General features: G+C 48.6%; 2 protein-coding genes across 3 annotated transcripts in view; both read left to right on the top strand.

The window, feature by feature from the left end:
• Positions 1-17,867, top strand: part of LOC119017026 (neurofilament light polypeptide-like) — a 90,600-nt gene extending 72,733 nt beyond the window's left edge. Inside the window, exons 2-3 of the mRNA XM_037093414.1 lie at positions 17,142-17,363; positions 17,442-17,867. Coding sequence (XP_036949309.1) covers positions 17,142-17,363; positions 17,442-17,500 — 281 coding nt within the window. The 3' untranslated portion in view covers positions 17,501-17,867. The remainder of the gene's footprint in view (positions 1-17,141; positions 17,364-17,441) is intronic.
• Positions 14,653-25,077, top strand: part of csmd3b (CUB and Sushi multiple domains 3b) — a 363,253-nt gene continuing 352,828 nt past the window's right edge. Inside the window, exons 1-3 of one of the 2 annotated variants that reach the window (XM_037092815.1) lie at positions 14,653-14,769; positions 21,122-21,510; positions 21,634-22,710. In XM_037092815.1, coding sequence (XP_036948710.1) covers positions 22,461-22,710 — 250 coding nt within the window. In that variant the 5' untranslated portion in view covers positions 14,653-14,769; positions 21,122-21,510; positions 21,634-22,460. Of the gene's footprint in view, positions 14,770-21,072; positions 21,511-21,633; positions 22,711-25,077 lie in introns of those variants that run through there. The other variant, XM_037092814.1, reaches the window with a different exon arrangement.

Below are 25,077 nucleotides of genomic sequence, written 5' to 3' on the forward strand. Positions count from 1 at the left end.
GGGGATGACTCATTTCATAACTGGCTGCTGGATGACTTCAAAATTTGCTCCTATCGTTGGAGCAGGTCTACGCACAGACGAAGTTAGTTTGCTGCATGATATGTACAGTACATCTGAAAATCCAGGAGATTTTCTCTGGAGCGCTGGAGTATATGTATTATCTTGCAGGAGAACTTCCTTTGAAAGTCTTTTTCAAGTTTTTTTCTCCCCTCCAAATGCTGGAAAAAAGGGTATATTTGTCGAAAAATATCCAGTGCTCGTGACAGGTAGATTAAATTAACCCTAAAAATCAAGCTGCATCCAAACATGCTGGCCTTCCTGCTCGAAACCCAGTGGTCCACCCCCCTCCACGACACTCAAACACGCTCTGAGCCGCGTGGAGTATTGAAGTCAGGCGTCTGTGTCTCTGGTGCACCGACCCCTGCTGCCCTCCCTCATGCACAGGCAAGGTAGAAGGCTGCTTTGTTACATCGACTGTGGCTGTTTTGAGAGGCGCTTTCTGAAGGCTTAGCAGGGGTGTGCTGGTTTAAAAAAAAAAAACAAAAAACAAAAAAAAAGAAACAGCCAGCTGGTGCCACAGTGATGATGCTGCCAGATTATTAATAATCTGCACCCATCCTCTCTGTGACATCTTGGAGAGCAGCCACTTTTCCATTTCATCAGAATTCAGCGACGATGACAAACCCTGCAGTTCTTTTGGATCCCGGCCTCTAAACAGCGGCGCCCACCCCCCCCACACACACACACACACAAACACACACACACAAGACTGTTATCACCCTCCCCCCACAAGCTCTCCAGTGTATCTGGCACTGTTCTGTCCGTCTAACATTGAAACTGTTTGTACTCCAGAACTGTCTCTAAAGTGGACGTCCCCCCTGAATGCTCCGCCCCACCTGAGCAGACCTACTTAGCCTCAGCCTTACCTTAAATAGACACGAGGCTCCTGCGCTCAATAATTCATCCCGCTTCATTTGTGTCCCCATAAACAAAAGAAAAGCAGTGTGATGATGAGTCTTCATGATGAACTCGGCTTTTTTCTTGACTTGAAAGACCGCATGTCTCCCAGGCACACGCTCGGCTGACTTCACCATCAGAACGTCAACGCCATCGACGAAGACCCATCGTTTGTCCGAGGGTAACTCGACGACGTGGAGTCTCATCACGTTCATGCCAAGATCATCACGGACGCATCGCATCATATACAGTTATCATATCATAGGTTAGCCAGTGTTGGCAAAAACGATTACCGGCTGGCTAACGCAACGGCCGACCTCTATGAAAAGTATGCCCTTTTTCTTCTTTTGTTTGTTTGTTCCTTCAGACTGGAATGCCTATCATTGAAAATGACATTTTCAGCTGGCATTGCCATGTTTCTGACTGTCAAGCTTGTCCGACTCAGCCACATTTCACTTCACTGAAAATGAACATTCATGGACTCCCAGACTCCGTTTGAAGGCAGTAAAAACTCTTTATGAGGCTGAGGACGGGAACATATTTTGCTTTTTAAGCACCAGCCGTCGTGTGAAACATGGTTTTGATAACCCATTTGAGATTGACGCAGCTTCTTCTTTGACTGTTAATTCTGGTTGTGTATTGTGACAAAACCTTGCATGAAGGGCTGGAGCATTTTGTTGTTGTTGTTGTTGTTGTTGTTGTTGTTGTTGTTGTTGTTGCTGTTGCGTCGAGGTACGCCGGAGTTTCCGACAAGTGCGAGCAGTTGCGCTTGCACCTGCTCCCTGTCAGCACAATGGACTCTGCTCTCTACTCACTGTGTTCCCAAAAAAGACGTCTTTCTCCTGTAATTAGGCTGATTATTCCAAAGCTGCTTCCGTCTGAGCTTCACCGAGGAAGTAAGGATGAAGCGAAAACAGCTTTTACAAATGAGGCACCAGATGTTTTTTTTTTTTTTCTGTAGTTTGAGCATACAGCGGGTCTAACTTTTAGCTTTAGGTCCGGGAATTTACACCTGAGGTCAGACGGAGCTCCCTTTCCAAACTTTTCTCTTCAATTAGCATCGAGCATGAGACATAACCGCTCTTAAAGCTGGAGCAGTTAAATTTAAAGCTGGTGGAAACCCACTCGCTGCTCCGAAATGACTCCGGCGGTTACAGCGCTGTTTGTCAGCTGCTTTTAACACCTCCTCTCTCTGGTGTAGCAGGTGCACACCACTACATTCCCACTAGCCTGTGAAAGGCCATAAAACACCTCTCCCTCCCCGCTCCTGACCTTAAGTACATCAAATGTACCACTGAAAACCGGTGTTTAAAAAAAAAAAACAGTCTCTGCTGGTGCAAAACATGTGAAAGAAATGTCACAACCCATCTAACGGAAGTTGACAAAGTACAGGGTGAGGAGGGGAGGAACAGGAAGAGGGTGCTTTATTTTTTGTTTTCTTCTCTCCAGCTTCATCGGTGGGGCGGGGGGGCTAATAGACTCCATCCACCACAGATGTCTCACCACCTTAGTGCGAGCAAGGCCTTTTTCCTTGAATGATACCTGGCAAAAAAAAAAAAAAAAAAAAAAAAAAAATCTGTGATATATCACTGTGCCTCTGTCTGGCTCTGTCTCGGGACATAAAAGGTAAAACATTAACTGCAGCAGGAACACCTGACCTTTTCAGTGGGAGACTCCCGCCTCATCCATCTATCTTTTTTTTCCCTTCAACCTCCCACTCCATCCATCCATCCTCTCCTCTCTATCCTCCCAACATTCATTCTCTCACCTTGGGCCCATACCTACCACCACCGATGGCAAATCACGCCTGATTGCATCCTAATATTTCCTCCCCTTTTGTGATCGGAGTAGAATTTATAGCAGCAAAAGTTTGACGTTCTTTTTGTTTTTGTATTCCTTCATATATGATTAAGGTTTAACTATCATTAAAAGGCACAAAATGAAATGATGTTTTTGTTTTGATGTTGTCGGCAATCTCATCATCGGCTCTTGTGTTTTGCATTTTCAGGAAAAAAAAAAAAAGCTGCGGCAGCCTCTCGTTGCTACCGCGGTTGCTAAGACGTTACATCCTTCATTTCACTGAGTGATTCTGACTGAAACTGAGACGCTATCTCCATGTCTTGAAAGGCGCTGTGCTGAGAGGCACATTATCGCTCTGCTGACCAGGTATCTGAGGGTGTACTTAACATCAGAGGAGCCTTCAGCCTCTCCAAGTGAGACATCAAGAACTTATTTCCTGCACATTCCGCCATATTTGATGCAGTCGGCGCTGACAGCCTTCTCTCACAAGAATCTAAGTGAGTCTTTAAAGACACGATGTGTGCCTCTTCAGTTTGACCCCAAGGGCTCCTCTTTTGTGTCCCGTGTTTAACATTGGATTATCCTGCATTTTAGCTTGAAAGCTGCACAGTTTTTTCAAAGATTTGTATTCATTTTTTTCTGCTTTCACACACTACACTCCCAGGTGAAAGCTCTTTTTTTTTTTTACTTTCGCGCCCCTCTTTTTTTTTATTATCCCCAGTTGATTAACATACAGGGGATACCATTGTGTTTACCATTCATGAACTTGAACTAAGTGAGCCGAGAGGCGTTCAGGGCCTGCTTCAAGGACCATTTGACATGATACGCAGTTGTTGATGGACACTCTGTGGATTTTTCTGTCATCTGGCCCGTGACCTTTCAGTAATTGAATGGTGCCTCGAACCACTAGGTCACCCATAGACCTCCATTTTCTCCCTTGGTGTCAACTTTGCACAATACCATACATTGAAGAATAAGAAACAAAACATCAGGATCAGCATCAATGTCCTATTTATTTTTTTAGTTTTTAGTTTTTTTACCATCTCTGGCTTTTAAATGTTGCAATAAACCCTGAACCTGAGATCTTGAGAGGCACATGGAGTGGTGGGTTCTATACAACGGGAAGAATCTTGACTTTGAGAATATTTCAGGTACTGGAAAACACTGTAGCACAGTGCCTCAAGGCTCCACAATCCCGCTTCCCGGCAGTGTCCTTGAGATAAGCCGCAAGTTTCTTATCCATGCAAAGTTATGAAATGTGTCATTCTAACAAGATGGAGCTTGCATGATCTCACCTGTGCCCACTGTTTCCTCCCATTGTCTCCCTTTTTCCTTTTTTTCCCATGAAGGTGCACTCACGCACGCACTCATTCCTCCACATTATATTAATTTGCAAATGAATAGAGAGGCTCTAATTACATACGATTATGATAGTATTTCTAAATGTCGTTCGTTTTGTGCAGGCCACATGAGAAGTGTGCTGTTGTGAGATAATTCGATCAATTACGTGTACTCTAGCATTAGCGGGTTAACTCTGCTGTCCAACAACGGCGCCAAGCACCTGCCTCTTTTTGTCTCTCGCTGACTTTGCCTCCGTTTTGCCTCGCCGCCCTTCTTCTGCCAGTCACAGCCCCGACCTCTTCGGACACCACCCTCTGTTCCGTTTCCCTCTCCAGGTAATTCTCTTAAGTCCCTGACACAGACACAGCGGGCCTTTTTGCAGAGAGCAATTCAAACCTCACTCGACAATGTCCTCTGAACAGTGCAGCCGGTGTTACACGCCATCAGCTGAGTGTAATGAGTGTGTGACAGTGGGTGTCAAATTGACAGGAGTGTATTTTTAACGCACCAGAAAAAGAGAAAAGGATCACGTATAATATAAACTATTATCAGATATTTTCAAATTAAATGAGGATATTTGTCAGGAGTGCTTTGCTCCTCTACGAGGTTCCTTACCACCGCTTGACATATTGGGGGGCATTTATGCTGACAATCATAAGAGTGATAAGATCTTTGCACACACAGTAACGTCCTCATGGCGTCTTTGTAAGCAGCTACAAGTCCCTGCATGTTGCTTTTTTTTCTTTTATCACACTTACACCAAGGCTGAGCAAGGAGCCACGGTAAATCCCTGCACGGTAAGATGAGACGAGTGCATATGACGTGTCATTTTACATCATCGTAGATTTGTTATCTCTACTGTATTGAGTCATTTGTTAAGGGGATGACCAAGGGAACTCTGGGAATTTTAATTTTCTCTCCTCTTTGCATCTAATCATAACGTAATTGTCTTTGTCGGGACCAAATTGGCAGCGTGTACCCGGCATCTGCAGCGCTGCAATGAGGGAAATGAAAGCACAAGTCGTCTATACACAATTTAAACTAGAGTTGAGATGATACCTGCGTAAAAAGAGTCGGTAATACAGCACGCTTCCATCTAACCTGCATGGTCCAATGGGCAAACTGCTTTTTAACACTTATTTTGTGAAAAAAATTTTTTTTTTTTCATGAAAGATACAACACCTCTTTGGGAAAATCTCATTATTAAGTGTTGCCAAAAAAAAGCAATGAATGCATCACGCAGGGGGATAGATGAAGATACCAGCCTTTCAGCGAAACCCCCTCGTGACACGATCCACACCAGGAGCTGTGAAAGTGCTTTTCGGTTCTCAGCGGCAGCATGTTAGCTCAAACCCCGCACCATGGCTGTTGCTAGGTAACCTATGTCCTGTGCCTGATGATCTGGTGTTGCTGTCGGTGAGGTCAGCGATTGGAGCTGAAAGGTCTTGCGGGGGCGGTGATGTGGCACCAACAGTAAAACGGGGACAATTGAAGGCCTTTAGACACCGGGGGACGTGATGAATAAACAACAACGAGTATGTGAAATACTCAGCTGCAGACTTGTTGCGTCAAAACTATTCACACCGCGATGCAGATTTGCGATAGTGTGCGTTAATGTGCAAGAACTGCAGCTCAGGCATATTATCTCATTATAATTGGCACTTACTGCCAGCAGCACCGGACAGGGACACATTCACCTGGTTCATCTCAGCTACCTGTCCTGGGGCTCCAGTCCGATCCGGTGAGATGCATCACTGCCGGCCCTGAGTAATTTGGTGCCCTAGGCAAGATTTTAGCCGGCGCACCCCTGCATGGCAGTCAATTTCACAATCAGTTTTCATATACTCACACGTATTATGTATTCGAGATTTTATGTTTTTTAAATCAGAAATATCGTACAAAATAAAAACTGAAGAAAGAAACATGTGATAAAGATACAATATAAATAAGGCATTGCGCAAACATGTTATCTCTCAGCCTCAGCAAGTGCCAACTCTCGCTTATCTATTGTCAGCCGCTTTGCAAAACGACCTCCAACTAGTTCCATGTTGCTATGTGGGTATTGTGCTCCCGGCTCTCCTCATGAACCTTCAGCAAGTGGCTTGCATTGTTGCAGTCCTTGAGTCCTTCCTTATTAAGTCTGTATTCTTTTGGAGAAAACATTTAGCAGCAGAAGCAGTGCGAGCTGTCATTTCTGTTTGTAGTACATCAGCCAGCTTCTTTTGATTTTTTTCCCCATTGACTAAGACTCTGTTACAGAAGTCATGTTGACACTCTCCCATCTTCATTTTTGGGAAATGAGTAACTGCTTTTTTAAATTTGAAATAGTCCTCTGTGAACTAACTCTCATCTCACTTTGTCAGTTAGAAGAGATGGCCAGTCAGCAGGGTAAGAGAAGTATATGTGACCACTGGATGTTACATAAAAAAAGCCGGCATTCAACTTTTTTGTTATTATAGTAAAGTGGGGACAATTGAAGGCCTTTAGATGGACAATTGAACGCAGGGGTCAGATTCAGGCAGCTCGACTCTCGACCCCCCAGAAAAAAGTCCTCCCCATTGTTTAATGGCCTTAGCTGTGATGTTATGTTGCTGTGAGCTGATATAATATTTCGAAATAATAGCAGCAATAGCACTGGTAAAAACAAATGTTTATTTATTTAATCATTTATTTATTTTCCTCCCCTGTTTGCGGCGCCCCTAGCATTCGCCTATACTGCCTATGCCCAGGGCCAGCTCTGAGATGTAGGAAGACATTATGACAGCAAAGTTACAAACAAAGTAACTAATTGAGGCAGCAGGAGACTAGTTACTAAATTAAAGCTTCTTTCCATGTAGTCTGGTGGGTTTGATGAGAGCACGGATGGATAGAACACCTTAAGGTCCCAGTCGGTGAATCCCCCAAGACGCCTTCGTCACCTTGTCTTTATAGTTCTGTTCCCTTTGTCATATAATATTTGTATAGTCATAGCAGACGTCGATTTCCTACAACGCGACTGGTTGATGCCTTCATTCATGGTGCGAAAAGCTCTGAAAAATCAGCCTCGTTCGGGAAGAAAAACACTAATTTGCCGTGTAATAGTTGCCTCTGTGTGGGATAAGTGCTCATGACCAAAAACAACAGTAAAAGAAAAATAATGAGGTGAGAGAAATGAAAGGCGTGACAGACATAACAGGCCCGGTGTGTAAAGGCCCGCTGCGTGACACATTCAAGGACAATGAGGGGAAATAATCCGACAGCTGATGAGCCTTCACGCACGTGGAATCAAGTCTCCTCAGTCTACAGGTACTCTCGTAAATATTCATGCTCGGGATTTGGACCCTCTGAGTAATCTCGGGGCTATGTTTGGCTCCTTTGTTGAGACGGGGATCAGACCAGTGATTATGATCAAATGCATGTAATGTGCACATTTCACTTCTGAGACTGGCTAGACTCACAAGCGCGGGAACAGAGTTAAAACGAGGAGCATTAAGAGACACACGTGGCATCTCTTGCTCCGTTCGTGCTTAGTATTTATCTAAAGCTGCTATTATTAATATTTCAACTATGGATCAAATGATTACTTCTACAAGAAGGAGGACGCCCACAGTGAAGAGCCTCCTGAATACCACTCAGCCCTGCAGTTCCCCTCCGCTCTGCAGAGCTGTACAGCGTCTTTTTGCAGCTCGGTTCCCTCTCGCTGCCTCATCTCCAGCCACAGCAGGTGGTTGTTTTTTTAATAAAAAACGCAGCTGTAAGGCTGCTGTGGCAACAAATGGCAGACAGACAAAGTTAGCGACTTGTTATATAACATAGCAGAGCATTTAGCCGCTAAAGAGCCAGATATTATCCCCAGTAGCTGGTAGAGAGCAAAAAAAAAACAAAAAAAACAGAGCAAATAAGGAGAGTAAATACTGGACTTGGCTATATAAAGTGTCCAGAAAACATGATTCCAATCTCGTTATCTATTTAACTTTGATTTATTTCGATCATTAAAAAAAAATGAATAAATAAATAATTAAAGGATTAGACTGCTAATCATTCAGACACTGAATTTTCACTTCCAGCCCTCTAATTCTGACACGACCCAATCACAGCCACAACAAACTGGCCCGTGTGTTCCCCTCTCGACATGGCATAATGGATGGACATGCTTGTGCTCCGCTGTGTTCGCCCCCCCCCCCCTCGCTCTCCTTTGATGATTTTCTAAGTGTGACCTCATTGTTCACTTCATTAAACTGAAAGCCATAAATTCGATCCCCTCCGTCCCCAACGCGCATGGCCCGCGCGCCGCCCCGCCATGCCCGCACATGCACACACTCAACAGAGCTCCTTATTTATCAGGTGGGGCCGGTGACAGCCTCTTGGTCGGCGGTGGATTTACAGCCCAAAAAAACGCCCTGCCTGTCAGTGTGTGTATGTGTGTGTGTGTGTGTGCGCACGTGTGTGTGTGATTGAGGATGTGTTTATGTCCTGCTCTGATAGTACACAGAGGAAAAAGGTAGTGAAAAGAGGAAATGAGATGTAGATAAATAACCATTTTAGAAGACTCCTCCTCTCCCGCAGGCCGTGTGTGAGGCTGGGAAAAAAGAGGAGTAAAGGAGAGAGAGAGAGAGAGAGAGAGAGAGAGAGAGAAAGTGCTGGAGCAGGCAGTACAATACTTAGATTCAGTCCACCTCGCTCAAAATGGCTGCACGCCACAGTCCATCACTGCTTTATTAGAGATTACAAAACACCTTTGACCACACACACACACACACACACACACACACACACACACACACACACACACACACACACACACACACACACCATAATGCAACAGGGGTGCAGCAGATTGCATCCAAATCACCACCATCCAGGAAATAAAGTTAAAAAAAATAAATAAAAATGGGTAGCTTGAGGCCACGTCCGCTTCACCCCCTTAAAAAACCAAACGCCACTTCAATATCTCACTTTGTGCAATAATACCAGCAGGATCGCTCGCAGACTGGTACTAAAACTGAAATGTTTCAACCCTTTCAGAATCGATGTGCTTTCTGCCAGTGGTGACAAAACATTCTTCTCTTATCAGCTGAAACACTCAAGAGGAGATAAATGTCACTTGAGCACATCGGTGGCAAAAACAGAGTACAGCACGATATCCGAGTGTGAGGAACATTCTGTACAGTCGTGTGTCAGATTTTTACCGTCGTCTGTATTTGTTTTGTCTTGACTCCCAGTCAACTTATCCAAGACTCAAGCAAGTATGTTTTGTTTTCATAGATTGTGCCAAGTCAAGTCTAATAACAGTAACATTGATATTGATATATTGTTATTACAACCCAATCACCAGAGTAAATGTTGCATCTTTACATTACTTAGGGTTCAAATTTCTATTTATGTCATGTGAGACACTGTGCTTAAGCTCTGGTTAGGGTTTAGACACAAAAACCACCTGGTTAGGATCAGGAAAGGATCACGTTTTGACTTTAAGTCCCCGCTTTGACCGCCACAAACAAGACGACAGTTGTCACCAGGTCTCCTTGTCGCACACAGTCACAGCTGGAGATATCCCGACTTCCCATCAAAAATATCAGTTTCTAGACAGAAAATTCTCCCGAAAACTATCCAGCGGTGTCATGCTCACAAATGTCGAAAAAGCAGCCTTTTGAACACTGGCTCGGCAGCCTTCTTGCCTCCAAGTCACAATGACTCAAGTCCACGTCTCTGATAAATTACAGTATCTGTAATGCAGTGGAAAATTCTTGAATTCCTACCAAACAAGGCCTTCAATTATTAATCACAACTGTCAAAAAGACGTGTGTCTGCGGCAGCGGGCAGCGGCTGTGCTCACTTTCTGAAAAGTTTCTTGCTCCGACACAAGAGGTTCCTGCATCGCATGTGGGAGAACTGACAGTGGTGAAATCACTGAAAGGCAACTTTTCAGGAATGAAGAAAAATGGGGCTACGGTTTCCTCCGTGCAGCGGTCGTGGGACTTACTCAGCACATAAAGCATCGCGGTAGCCTTCGACTCGACATGAACACAGTGTTCAAAGATCAGGGTGCTGCAGAAACCTCATAACTGACGTGGCGGGGTGTTGCACATACAGGGTTTCTGCAGGACAGTAGCAGTAATGCCATTCCTCCCTTTTTTCCTCTTTTCAATCAGGTGGCATCTGTATCCATCCTCGCAATAACCGAGGGTAACACTCCTGATGTTGTCTGCCATGTGTGAAACTAATCAGAGCCAAATCCTGGTTTGTGTGTGTGTGTGTGTGTGTGTGTGTGTGTGTGTGTGTGTGCGCGCATGCCTGTGAGTGTGTGTTGGTGTGTGGGTGTGTCTGCCTTGCAATAGCCACCGGCGCCTTGTTGTAAAGTCAATGATGCTGCTGCTTGTTGCACAATCCCCCCCTTTCACACAGACAGACGCGCACATTCACGCACTAATATCCAATCTGTCTTTTCTCCACACGCGCACGTGCACACACCCCACAAGCAACATTGCTTGTGCAGAGGCAGCTGGTGATGAACAAATATTCTCTCTGTTGTGGAGTGTGTGGTCATAAACGCGTGTGTGCCTGCGAAATGGGAATCACTCAATTGTGTCGACAGCAGCCGCCTTCCCGCCCTCCGGCGCCGTGGCTCCTGATTGGATACCTCGTTAGTCAATTACCTCATTAGTGGATATCCCGTTGAGGGACCGCGTGCCGCCGACAAAATAAATAAATAAGTAAATCCGTCCCTTTATTTTTGTTCTGCTTGGATGCCGCTCCTCACACAACGTCCTGCAAAACGGGAGTCTTATGCTCCACAGTTGCAGTTAAGCCGCCTGCTCATTTACAGACGTGACCGCTTTATGCCAGTCCCAGAAGGGCTCAAGTCAAACAGTACGAATACACATCTGACAGGGGCTTGTTGCCACCCTGCTGCGCGGATGCCTGCTGCCCTGCTGTTCTGGAGCCTAGCTGCTGCCTCCGCCAGGAGTTCCCTTCGTTTTGAATATGCTTGATACTTGTGATGAACGGCGGATCCTGCAAAAAAATGGCATCCGTGCAAAATATGTGACGATCAGTAACATGCGAGATCTGCACGGGGCAAGCACCTGAGTGTCTTTCCTGTCTGCCCAACGGTTTCGAAGCAGTGATAGGGATTTGGGGTGGGTGGACAGAAGGGAAGAATGAAGAGATACAGAGCACGCTGGTAGAAGAGGACAATTACAGTAACATGCGTAAAATGTATTTTGACAAACGCACTTCACGTGTCAGAACTGGAGGGCCGCGGCTGAACACTTCCGTCCCTTTCTGAAACCTCCAACAGGCAGTTCACACCAGGACGACTCTTTTCTGTCGTGCCCTGTTTTTCAGCTCGTTCTTACTCCAAAAAAAAAACATGTCAAATACAGCAGCCTGGTCAGTGGACCGACGCCTCTAAGTAACACACTTCTTGCATCAGTCGTTCAAGTGCCCCCTCGAGAGTAGTAGAGCAAAAAAAAAAGTGGGACACAGGGTGGTGGCTGGGGTGGGCCGAACACTTCCACTCGCTTTGCTTTGAAGCTGTGACATAACTAGCCTCGGCAAGTACGTTGCCAACATGGCATCAGTTGGATCGCTTGAGTTCACTGAAGTTACACTGAATGAACTTTCTCTAACACCCAGTATGTGATCTTTTCCTAAACCTACCCTGAATAGATTCAGTCCCTAAACCTCACCAAAGTGCAAATCTTTGCAACGTTTCATTAAGTGACAGCCTTTGGAATGATGATTAACACTTTTTGCCTTGAGACATCATGCTTCTTTGTTTGAAGTTTTTAAATCATGCAGTATACGAGCTACACACGCACACCAATGGTTGAATTCTGTGACTCAGCAACAATGGAATCAACCAAAAATAAATAGTTTGACGAAGACTTATCCTGACAACGTCTAGCATTAGTCGCTAAAATATCCCTCAAGTCAACCTCCCTGAGGCAAATTGTGGTTTTGTGATATTTGGCAAAAGTAAAAAAAAAAAAAAAAAAAAAAAAAAAAAAAAAAATCAAATGGACTCGACTTGATTTGAATGTCCCTGTAAGCTTTTTTCAAAACGAAAGCGTTGTTTTTGTCTGACTGAGAACACAATTGTCATTGTGTGAGAACAGAAGGACAGTGCAGCTCTTTCTTGAGGGTTACTAATGAATTCCCTTTAAGCGTTGCCTGCTTGCACCAGGCGCTGTCGTTTCAGGACAGCTCAGACATGACAAACACAATATAAAACATAATCCGCGTAAGGGGGTGGGGGGCTGCTGTAATTGTGCCATCCACGATTGCAACAGTAAGGATTGCATATGGACGAGAAATTGTCAATTTGCGCGAGCACCGTCAGCTGTTGGCGTCACAATCCGAGGAGACGGGCGGTGTCGTCGCAAATCATAACAAGTAATTGATCGCCGTGCTCGGAACAATTGAGCGGTAATGGACACAAACAAATAGGTTTTGAGGGGGAGAGAAATCGAACGGTCACGTAACATGTAGCCCTGGCTTGAACCGGCGGTACCGCCGTGTGTCGGGAAGGAACACGGGGATAAATAAGGACAAGTTGACGGGTTCAGCTCTGTCACCAACATTACTTTGAACAAGACACTGATGCCTCCGCCGGCTTTCAAGCTGCAGTGGATAAGAAATACAGTCGAAAAAAGGTAATGTGAACCTCAGTTTCCTGGGTTTCTAGGACATGCCGGAATACATTACAGCCACCGGTTCAGTGTGTCTAGTTTATTTGGGGGGCGACTACAGGAACCATTGAGGAAAAGTGGATTACTCATGCAAGTCTCTCCAGCTCGGCCATCTCCACCCGTCTGTCTCTTCCTCCTCCTCCCCCTCCTCCTCTCCCTCCCTCCCTCTCACATGTCCATGCCCATTTTTATTTTTTACGCCACATTAACATGCTCATTCCACACCCCCCCCACTCCGTCCTCACTCACTCCCTATCTACAATTCTCTAACCTAAATGTTTTACATCTTGTACCTCCCCACGTTTTTTTTCCCCGTCACCCTCTATTCTCTTCCTCCCCCCTCTTACTTCCTTTCTTGCTTTATTGCCACCTTTCTCGCCTCTCTTGGGTTCCCCCTCTCTTTCTCTCATCCTACATCCCTCTCCTTCCTACCTACTGCCGCATTCTTCTTCACACCCGTCTCCATCTCCTACCTCACCCCCCCCCCACCACCACCACCACCACCACTGTCTCCTCCTTGGCTCCCCCTATTCCCTCCACCCTCCTTGCTTGTTCTTTCTCTTCCCGTCGCTCTCTCAGGACACCAACCTCACACATGGCTTATTGATTTCTGAAAGCAACACGCAGACGTGCAGCCGACGTAGGGCCCACAAATCTGCACGCTGAGGATTTGAGGCGCACATCCATCCAGGTCCCGCGTATGCGGGACAGTATGTACGAGCGCACATGCTCCCCCAAGTCGTGCAATGAATATTTAGATGATGCCAGAAAACATTTAACCGGGGGCTGGCGATGGGGAAGGAGGAGGGACGGAGATGAAGGGGAGAGAGAATGTGCCTGTAGATGGCAGAAGAGTGCTTTAAGGGAGCGTGTGGGAGCTGATTTCACACACACACACACACACACACACACACACACACACACACACACATAGAGGCACACACATGCCCACTCACCCACACATATTCTCATTAACCCCCTAGCACAGACGTGTTAATGTGGCTACACCTGTGAGGATCTACCATCGCCTTACAGAATACCCTAAACTGATTTCAGGCAACCACACACACACACACACACACACACACACACACACACACACACACACACACAGGTACTGCAGATTGCACTGAGGCTGCAATCATACTGAGAGTGATTATTCAGAAAATCAGAGGTACTGTCATTAATTAATACTTTGATTATGATATGGGACTGAAGTTTGCGTTGCATATTTCTCTTGGGGCTGTTTACTGACTGAGACTCCTTCTGAAAGCCCCGTGATGTTGAACTTAATTTCTATTCCTATCAATAGTTACATTGAATATGTGCATTTCTTCCTTCTGGGAATTTCAGTGTTCGGGAATTGTCTGTCAAATATTATTTCCTTTTGTGGGAACATGTGCATGGTTGTTTTTTAACTACAGTCCTTCCATCCATCCATCCATTTTCATCCACTTATCCAGTAACTACAGTATCAAATGAAATAATTACGTCCTTTGGTTGGTTGGTTGGTTGGTTGGTTGGTTGGTTGGTTGGTTGTGTGTATGTTCATGAATGATGCTTGGAAGATAAGGAACACATTAACTTATCAAATGACAATAAGGTTAACAAATGTACCATTAAAAAGCGATTTAACTCTGACTTTCAAGTTGATTTTAACTGTTTTTTTTTTTTTTTTTTTAATCCTCATTCTCAGTTAGTCTGCAAAAGTTACCCGAAAAACGACTGTGGTGGAAATGCTATTTCATGCTCAGTGATGGTAGCATTGCATTTATAAGTAATCAAACCTCACCCTTTCGACAAACAGCTCGGTTGCATCATCCGAAAAACTGCACCCACCAGCTCCCAGCTCTCTTAACTCAGATGGCCTCAAGATCAAGGACTTGACATCATCTCCAGTCTGAACACGGCCCATTCATAACCTTGAAGGAAAACCACATGCCATGCAGCACGAAACGGATGGCCGGAGATGGGTTCTGATGCGCCGGCTTCCTCTGAGGTAAATAAAAAATGGATGTGGCCTATGTGAAAAATAGATACCCAGACGGTTCATTCAGTAGTTAAAATCGGTTTGTGGCACCACAGAGTCAAACGTACACCTCAGATTTCTGCACAGGCACTGATATCAGCAAGCCCATTATACGTCTCGACTCACTGAGGCAGTGATAAGTTCGGTTATATGATGCCAATAAATACAACTTGGCTGTTGTTTTGAGAAATAAATCCAAAGTGTTAAAACTCAGGTGGCCTTAAAAACCATAAGAATGTCTGCTGGCAAAATCCAGATGATGAAACATACTTGTGATGATGCAAATATGTAGTTCCCATGCTATTTGGGCGAGTCTTACAGCATATGAAGTACACTGCAGCACTTTGGCTTGTTCTGTTGACTTGATAGCAACTTAATTTTTTTCTCGTCAAAGAAAAAAAAAACTACATGCATCTAATCCTTCGCCTCAGTAACTCCAAAAAATAAATACAAAAGAGGTGCATTTGACTCCCGAAAAAGGAAACATGCCAATTACATCATGTTTGTTATTGTTCTTAAAACAGATATATGACCTGTCTCCAACACAACATCCTGCATTAGAGACCTGACTAAAACACAACTTCTAGAATCTATAGAAACCTGTTTCCAACAAAATACCCCGTATCTTTACAGAATCCTGTCTCCAACACAACATCCCACATCTTGCTGTTGCACTCGACAGGTGGGCCGTGTCCTGAGCCCATACACCACAAGACTAGGAGAGACAAGGAGTGGTTGGATTCTGTGTTTTCCATCACTGATGCTTGTCGCTTGACGGTGTTTAACGTATGCGAATCTTTTAACGTGAAGATGCCGACCGTATTATCACGACCATCCTGTTGCAGCTGTTTACATTCTGTGTCTATGTATGTGTATATAGCGTATGTGTTGTACGTTTGTGTTGCATTTTAATTTCGCCATGCATCCCCATGTTTCGTAATGACAAATAAATCACCTTGAAAGTTGCTAAGATATGATATTTAGGCGATAGTGATCATATAGGAGCCATTTAATGATTGATAGCATAATTACTGCTATAAATAATAGATTTACACGTGTGTTGTTATTTGGAAAGTGTCACGTTGGGGTAAAGGGAAAACTATGAAAGGGAAAGGTGGATCCAAATGCAGTGACACCGGAGGCAAAATCAGGAGAACAAAAAGCGAGCTTTTATTTAAAGCTGTTACAAAAAAACCAAAAGCAGACCAAAAGAGCAAAAGGCAAAGTAGCAAACAAAAGATCAAGACAAAGTTCAAACCAAAATTCAAAGTTCAACATAAACATGAAAAAAAAACTCAAAACCAAGACATACCAAAACGGGACCAAAGAACATGGATAGGAGCATGGATCAGGAGCATGGAGCATGGAGCATGGAGCATCAAACAGAATACAATGACTGGACAAAGAGTGAGGGGAAACACAGAGACTAAATACACAGACACTAATGACATGACGAGGCACAGGTGAGGAGAGAGGAGGAAGGAAACCAGGTGTGATGATGAGGGGGAGGAGCACAGAGGAACAGACCAGGAGGGAACAAGACAACAGACAGAGGGAGCCAGAGGGGAGAACATAGGAGAAACTTAAAGGACACATGAGGGCAAGGAACATCAAAACATGAGACACAGGGCAAGGAACATCAAAACATGAGACACAAGGCAAGGAACATCAAAACATGAGACACAAGACATGGAACATCAAAACATGAGACACAAGACATGGAACATCAAAACATGAGACACAAGACATGGAAAAAGCAAAACATAACACAAGACAAGATACAAAAGTAAATCATGAACAAGAAACCAAAAACCAGAAACAAGAACAAAAACAGGAGACATGACAGAACCCCCCCCTTAAGGGACAGCTCCCAGATGTCCCTCAATACTAGGGTTCAAAGTCCAAATGAAGCCGGGAGGGTGGAGGGGGTCAGGAGGAGGGCCAGAGTCAAAACCGGGAGGATGGAGGGGGTCAAGGGGAGGACCAAGGTCCAAACAAACATGAGGGTGGAGGCGAGGACTGGAGCCCACTGGAGTCCAGGGACAAAGGCAAAGGCGCAGGCTTGAACCTGCTGGAGGGCGATGACGAAGACGTAGGCGCGGCCTTGAACTCGCCGGAGGGCGGCGACGAAGGCGTAGGCGCGGCCTGGAACTCGCCGGAGGGCGGCGACGAAGGCGTAGGCGCGGCCTGGAACTCGCCGGAGGGCGGCGACGAAGGCGTAGGCGCAGCCTGGAACTCGCCGGAGGGCGGCGACGAAGGCGTAGGCGCGGCCTGGAACTCGCCGGAGGGCGGCGACGAAGACATAGGAGCGGCCTGGAACTCACTGGAATCCGACGGCGAAGGTGAAGGTGCGGGCTGGAACCCGCTGGAGGCTGGCGACGTAGACGAAGGCGAAGGCGCGGGCTGGAACCCCCTGGAGGCTGGTAACGAAGGCGAAGATGCGGGCTGGAACCCACTGGAGGCTGATGACCTAGACGAAGGCGAAGGCGAAAGCGTAGGTGCGGGCTGGGACCCCCTGGAGGCTGGTAACGAAGGCGAAGGCGAAGGCGAAGGCAAAGGCGTAGGTGCGGGCTGGGACCCCCTGGAGGCTGGCGACGAAGGCGTGGGCTGAGACCCACTGAAAGCTGGTGGCGAAGGTGTGGGTGCTGCCTGGAACTCGCTGGAGGCTGATGGCGAGGACGTAAGCGCTGGAGGCTGGTGACTGGGGACCACAGGCGTAGGCGAGGGCTGGAACCCGCTGGAGGCTGGCGGCAAAAGCGTGGGCTGAGACCCACAGGTGACCAGACCACTGGCTGGGAAACCCTCCAGGGCCTGGGCCAGACCACCGACGGAGTTTTGCCGGGAGCTGGTGGCCTGGGAGCCGATGAAGGGTCTCTGGCAATAAATGACCTCGGCCGGACCCCTGACCGAGGAGCGGGCACTGGACTTGACGTAGGACTCGGCCAGGCCTCCGACCGAGGTGCAGGAGCAGGCGCAGGACCTGGCGTGGGACTCGGCCGGGCCTCCGACCGAGGTGCAGGAGCAGGCGCAGGACCTGGCGTGGGACTCGGCCGGGCCTCCGACCGAGGTGCAGGAGCAGGCGCAGGACCTGGCGTGGGACTCGGCCGGGCCTCCGACCGAGGTGCAGGAGCAGGCGCAGGACCTGGCGTGGGACTCGGCCGGGCCTCCGACCGAGGTGCAGGAGCAGGCGCTGGACCTGGCGTGGGACTCGGCCGGGCCTCCGACCGAGGTGCAGGAGCAGGCGCTGGACCTGGCGTGGGACTCGGCCGGTCCTCCGACCGAGGAGCAGGAACAGGCGCTGGACCTGGCGTGGGCCTCGGCCGGTCCTCCGACCGAGGAGCAGGAACAGGCGCTGGACCTGGCGTGGGCCTCGGCCGGTCCTCCGACCGAGGAGCAGGAACAGGCGCTGGACCTGGCGTGGGCCTCGGCCGGTCCTCCGACCGAGGAGCAGGAACAGGCGCTGGACCTGGCGTGGGCCTCGGCCGGTCCTCCGACCGAGGAGCAGGAACAGGCGCTGGACCTGGCGTGGGCCTCGGCCGGTCCTCCGACCGAGGAGCAGGAACAGGCGCTGGACCTGGCGTGGGCCTCGGCCGGTCCTCCGACCGAGGTGCAGGTTCAGGCCTCGGCCGGTCCTCCGACCGAGGTGCAAGAACAAGACGTGGCGTGGGCCTCGGCCGGTCCTCCGACCGAGGTGCATGAACAAGACGTGGCGTGGGCCTCGGCCGGTCCTCCGACCGAGGTGCATGAACAAGACGTGGCGTGGGCCTCGGCCGGTCCTCCGACCGAGGTGCATGAACAAGGCGTGGCGTGGGCCTCGGCCGGTCCTCCGACCGAGGTGCATGAACAAGGCGTGGCGTGGGCCTCGGCCGGTCCTCCGACCGAGGTGCAGGAACTGGCCTCGGCCGGTCCTCCGACCGAGGTGCAGGAACTGGCCTCGGCCGGTCCTCCGACCGAGGTGCAGGTACAGGCCTCGGCCGGTCCTCCGACCGAGGTGCAGGTACAGGCCTCATCTGGACCGCCGACTGAAAACCACTGGCTGGTGTCGACCGGACCGCCGACTGGGAGCCACTGGCTGGTGTCGACCGGACCGCCGACTGGGGGCCACTGGCTGGTGTCGACCGGACCGCCGACTGGGGGCCACTGGCTGGTGTCGACCGGACCGCCGACTGGGGGCCACTGGCTGGTGTCGACGGGGTTGAGACTGAGGCCTGGACTGGGAGCTCGGCTGTGGCTGAGGCTGAGGCCTGGGCTGAGAGCTCGGCTGTGGCTGAGGCTGCGGCCTGGGCAGGAAGCTCGGCTGTGGCTGAAGCTGCGGCCTGGGCAGGAAGCTCGGCTGTGGCTGCGACCTGGGCTGGAAGCTCGGCTGTGGCTGTGGCCTGGACTGGAAGCTCGGCTGTGGCTGCGGCCTGGGCTGGAAGCTCGGCTGTGGCCTGGGCTGGAAGCTCGGCTGTGGCTACGGCTGGGACTGCGGCCTGGGCTGGGTGCTTAGCTGTGGCTGTGGCTGCGGCCTGGGCTGTGAGCTTAGCTGAGGCTGAGGCCTGGGCTGGAAGCTCGGCTGTGGCTGCGGCTGTGGCCTGGGCTGGGAGCTCGGCTGTGGCTACGGCTGGGACTGCGGCCTGGGCTGGGTGCTTAGCTGTGGCTGTGGCTGTGGCCCCTGAGCCTGACTTCAGGGAGCCAGGACGTGGACGGGCTCGTCGCTTTCTCGGTGGGGGCACTTTGAAGGCAAGCCGGGTTCCCCAAAAAGGAGATACTTCGGCTGTGGCATGGACTGAGGCTGGAGCTGTGGCATGGGCTGAGGCTGGAGCTGAGGCATGGGCTGAGGCTGGAGCTGAGGCATGGCCTTGGGCTGGTAGCTTGGCTGTGACTGAGGCATGGGCTGAGTCGTAGGCTTGAAAGAAAAGTTTGCTAGCCGCTATCTGCCGAGCCCTGCTGGTGGGGTTATTAACAAAGTCCTGGTACCAACGGATTATCTCCAGGCCATTCACTGCTGGGTCCTTGTTATATGGTCCAGTCATTCTGTCACGTTGGGGTAAAGGGAAAACTATGAAAGGGAAAGGTGGATCCAAATGCAGTGACACCGGAGGCAAAATCAGGAGAACAAAAAGCGAGCTTTTATTTAAAGCTGTTACAAAAAAACCAAAAGCAGACCAAAAGAGCAAAAGGCAAAGTAGCAAAAAAAAACTCAAAACCAAGACATACCAAAACGGGACCAAAGAACATGGATAGGAGCATGGATCAGGAGCATGGAGCATGGAGCATGGAGCATGGAGCATGGAGCATGGAGCATCAAACAGAATACAATGACTGGACAAAGAGTGAGGGGAAACATAGAGACTAAATACACAGACACTAATGACATGACGAGGCACAGGTGAGGAGAGAGGAGGAAGGAAACCAGGTGTGATGATGAGGGGGAGGAGCACAGAGGAACAGACCAGGAGGGAACAAGACAACAGACAGAGGGAGCCAGAGGGGAGAACATAGGAGAAACTTAAAGGACACATGAGGGCAAGGAACATCAAAACATGAGACACAGGGCAAGGAACATCAAAACATGAGACACAAGGCAAGGAACATCAAAACATGAGACACAAGACATGGAACATCAAAACATGAGACACAAGACATGGAACATCAAAACATGAGACACAAGACATGGAAAAAGCAAAACATAACACAAGACAAGATACAAAAGTAAATCATGAACAAGAAACCAAAAACCAGAAACAAGAACAAAAACAGGAGACATGACAGAAAGTCATATAAACGTTCAACGCGGCAATCAGTCATTGGCGACAGTGTAACGCGTTCCCATATTTTCCCTGTCAACTGTTAACTACAGTGCTAGGCCGCGAGTTAACATTCAGCATGCAGATGAATTGTATTGGCTAGAAAATCAATTAGATGCCATTGACGATCTGAACAGTGTCACTTCAGAGGACCAGTAACTACGCAGAAGTGTCTCCGTCAATCATGTGCCACCAAATCCCAAACTCTTCCCTGTATTGATTTCATCTCAGGCGACAAGTGGAGCAATGAGTGATGAGGCGAAGTCATTACTGGTTAGTTCTCCTGGCTGTTAGGGGGAGAAGCTGGCAGCAGTAGTCCCCTAACATGGCTTGGTTTAAGTTTGAATTTGGCCTCGGGGGTGCACTTCTTGGTTTTTGTCGATCTTCCCTCTTCCACTTGATCAAATCGGCCACCCTTGGTAAAGTTTTGGCACCCACCCATTCCTCACCATCAGCGGACGCCCCTGCATTTTGTTCTTCTTCTTTTTTTTTTCTCACTCTCTCTCTTCTTTCTCTTTCTTTCCTCCACACAGCTCCGCCATCCTCCGCCATATAGTCTGCTGCTGCTCCAAATAAACCAAAGCATCATCTCAAAACAACAGAGCAGTTTGAACAGAGAATCCATTTAAGGGTATTATTTCCGACCTACAGCACGTGAATGGAAGCGGGAGCTTACGAGGAGCACTTGAAGGCAGCATCCTCAGTAACCGGCGGCGGTGGTGGGGGGGGAGAGAGAAGGAAGAGACGCGCCAGCCGCTACACCGGGAGAGAAGTGCACCGAGCGGAGGGGGTGATACATGTCTCCTCTGGTTTCTGACTACGAGAGGGATTTTCATATTATCTTTTTTCCTCGGCGGACTTCACACAGAACTAAAGGAGGACCGTCTCGGCGTAACGAGCGAGCGCTGCTTTGGCTTGTTTGGTGAGGATATGAAAAGGAATGACTGATGCCGGGTGCTTTTTTTATGTGTGCGTTGGAGGGGGGGGGATAAGTCGAATGAATGAGAGGATGATGAGAGAGTGATTAATGTCTCTTCCTTTTCAGGAGAGGGGTGAAGATGCTCCGTTTCCCCCGCCGCTGTTTGTGAGAAAAGGGGGTGACACAAAAAAAAAGGAGGAGAAGAGGGAGGAAAAAGGAGAGGAAGGTTTGACAGACGCACGAGTCAGGAGGAGACGGAGGAGAGGAGGGTCATCTGGCCGGAGAAGAAGCACCAGAACACATATTTTTCTTCTTCTTCTTTTTCTTCTTCTTCTTCCTGAGGGGAGCAGAAACAGAGCAGAGCGGATCTTTTATATTTTTCATTTGTTTGTGTGTGTGTGTGTGTGTCTTGTTTTTTTTTTTTTGGTTTTGGTTTTTGATTTTTCTGGAGGAAAAGATACGCACATTGTACGAGGCGACCAAAAAAAAAGAGGGGGAATTTGAGAATGAAGAGGGGATGCAGCCAGGAGGAAGTGTGGATTTGAGGCTCCCCATCACTCTTTCTGCACGGGGACGGGACGGAATAGAGAGATACTGACGACGGGGCGCCGCCAGAAGCCGGCGGAGAGTGGATTTAAAGACAGAGGGGGGCAACCTGTGCGCCCGTCCCTTCTCTCCCTCCATCCATCCATCCCTCCCTCCCCCCCATCTGTCTCCCAGTTTTCTCTCTGTAGATGTTGACTAAAGTCATCTTTCTCTCGGATATGAAGGATTTATCTAGTTTCTGTTAGGAGGAGGAGGCGAGGAAAACGCACGCGTCTCCCCTCCATCTCTCTCTCTCTTTCGCTCTCTACGCCTCTCTCTCCTCACCTCTCTCTCTCTCTCTCTCTCTCTCTCTCTCTCTCTCTCTCTCTCTCTCTGTCTCTCCCTCCGTTTTCTGGATGTGAAGCAGCATGCGGCCCGGTGAGAGCGTAGAGGGCTCGCGTTCGGCTCGCGGAAGATGCGTCGAGGCTGACAGTATCGCCAGTATTCTCGCGCACCCCTCGTCGCCGCCGAGGAGGACGAAGAGGTGCACGACGAGGAAGAAGAGGAGGACGATGAGAGGGGCGAACGAGAGGAGGAGGATGACGGACGGAGGGATGACGGCGATGCGCTGTTTTCTGTGGAGTCTCGTTCTCTGCTCGCTCTCCTCGCGCGCGCAAGGTAAGGGGGATGCGACACGCGCACACACGCACACACACACACAAGTGCGCACTCGCGCGCAGTGTGACATAAACGCCCTCACGAGCACGGTTTGGGTGAGACTGGGGAGTTTTTTTTTCTTTCTTTTCTCTCCCCCCCTTCTCTCTTCTCCTCCACTGCAGTCAGGAGAAATATGCTGCTGCTTCTTCTTTATGTTCTTCCGTGCGCGTGTGTGAGGAGTGTGTGTGTGTGTGTGTGTGTGTGTGTGTATGTGTCTCTGAGGGTGTCTGCGTGCGCGAAAGGATGTCTGTGAGGTGTCTGTGCGCGCGCGCGTGTGAGGCGGTAGGTTTGCGTGTGGGCGTGCGGGGTGCGTGCATGCGCGCCTGGATGTATGGTGTGTTGCGGAGGAGAGCGGAGAAACAGAAAATTGGCTTACAGGGAGGATGGAGGGAGAGAGAGAGAGAGAGAGAGAGAGAGAGAGATGGAAGCGGCAACAGCCTCTTTTCCTCGTTTTCTGCTTGCTTCAGTTTGCTCCCTCTCTCTTCCTCTCTCTCTCTCTCTCTCTCTCTCTCTCTCTCTCCCTCCCTCTCTCTCCATCCTTCTCTTCAATACAGCCATTGAGCTGGTAGCCAATAAATATTCTTGCGGTAGCTCTTGGGCTGTGGCAGTGAACGTGAGCTGCTTATACCAAAAGTGTGTGCGGGGAGTGTGTGTTTGTGTTGGTGTGTGTGTGTGTGTGTGTGTGTGTGTGTGAGAGAGAGAGAGAGAGAGAACGTGAGTTGTTTATAGTGATGAGGCCTGAGCCTTACACAGCATTTTATCCCCCCTCCCAAATTTTCCACCAACTTGTATTCATTTTTCCTGTCAAAAGATGCCCTATGTGGCGGGTGTCCCCCCCCCCCACACCTTTTCTCTCCCTCACACACACGCACACACACACACACACACACACACACACACACACACTTTCTCACCCCCCTCTGCTCTGTCTTCTGTGTCCCCCCCCCAACCCCCTCGCTTTTGCTCCTCCAGTGAAATAAAATGTTAAAATATTCACAGTATAGCACACTCTCTCCCACTGTCTTTGTCGGTCTGTGTCTCGGTCTTCCCCTAGCTTTTTTTTTTTTTTCTGATTTGAGCTCCTCTCTCTGATCCTGCTCAGAAATGCTGTGCGAGCTCACACACTGATTGAACACACACACATACACACACGCGTGCATGTATAGACTCCTCACAAACCCCGCCGACTGCTGCATCAGGTGGGAGGCTCGCGTTGTTTTCACAAACTGCCCGACCGTTCATCAACGCACCTCGAGAGGAAAAGGGAGAAGGGAGAGGAGGATGGAGTGGAGCGGGTCGAGATAATGAGGGAAGGAGAAGGAGAGGGGGGACAGTGGGGAGGGGGGGGGCAGAGGAGTAGATGGGAAAGAGAAGGGAAGTGGAGAGACACGAGCAAGAGAGGGTTTCTAACTGAACACCAAGCCGAGATCTTTGAGCTTCTGCAAAACACCAAGCTGGGTTGATTTTGTCAAGAGAAAAACTTTCAAACGATGATTCTAAGCAGGAAAGAGGAGACTCGGGGTTAAAAAAAAAAAAAAAAAAAAAACGAGGGAGGCAGGGGAAGACATCAAAAAAGCTAACCGGAAGCTGTTGAGAACCATTTTGCCATCGCAAAGTCCGCAATGATCCTCAGGAGCAGGGAGATCATGTGCGGGCTGAGCGAGCGGAAATACTACGGATTTCAAAATCGACAGCGGGAAACGTCTAGACACTTTGTCTTTTTCACCATCGCGGGCTTTGCAGGATTGTAACATCGCAACAGGAATCTCCAGTCTTTTCCTAGCCTGCTTGGAAAGCTTTCCCTTCTGTTTCCTTTACGGTTCACTCCATCAGACAGATGAGAGATTGCGATTCATGGGGGGGGGTGCCGACCAAGACAAAGACGAGAACGGCGGGATTTCCTCAGGCACGAAAGGTCTTATTTTTAAAACCCCCCGGGGCGCGGAGATCCTGACACTGATCTCTTCATGGCTGCGTAGCCCGCGGGAGATCTCTTGGCGTCGTTTTAAAAAAAAGAAAAAGAAAAACAGCGGCTGAAGAATAGTTTTCGGCTAAATGGAAATTGAGATGAATAAAACGTCAGAGGTAAATCTAGAAGTTGGCAGAGCAGGCGGGCAGCAAATAAAAACTTTTTTTGTGAAGTGTAAAGGCCGAATAAAGAGGTAAACAAATGTGTAATTAAACGTCCCCTTGATCCATGCTGACATTTTGGGGGACCAAGGCTTTAAAAAAAAAAAAATCAAAACAGAGAGAGGCTGGGAAATTAAAACCAGCCACAGCCAAATGCTGTTACATTTTGGCTGTGGCCCGCGAATTAGTCAACTCCAT

Source organism: Acanthopagrus latus, chromosome 3 (assembly GCF_904848185.1).
Source record: "Acanthopagrus latus isolate v.2019 chromosome 3, fAcaLat1.1, whole genome shotgun sequence".
Classification (NCBI taxonomy): domain Eukaryota; kingdom Metazoa; phylum Chordata; class Actinopteri; order Spariformes; family Sparidae; genus Acanthopagrus; species Acanthopagrus latus.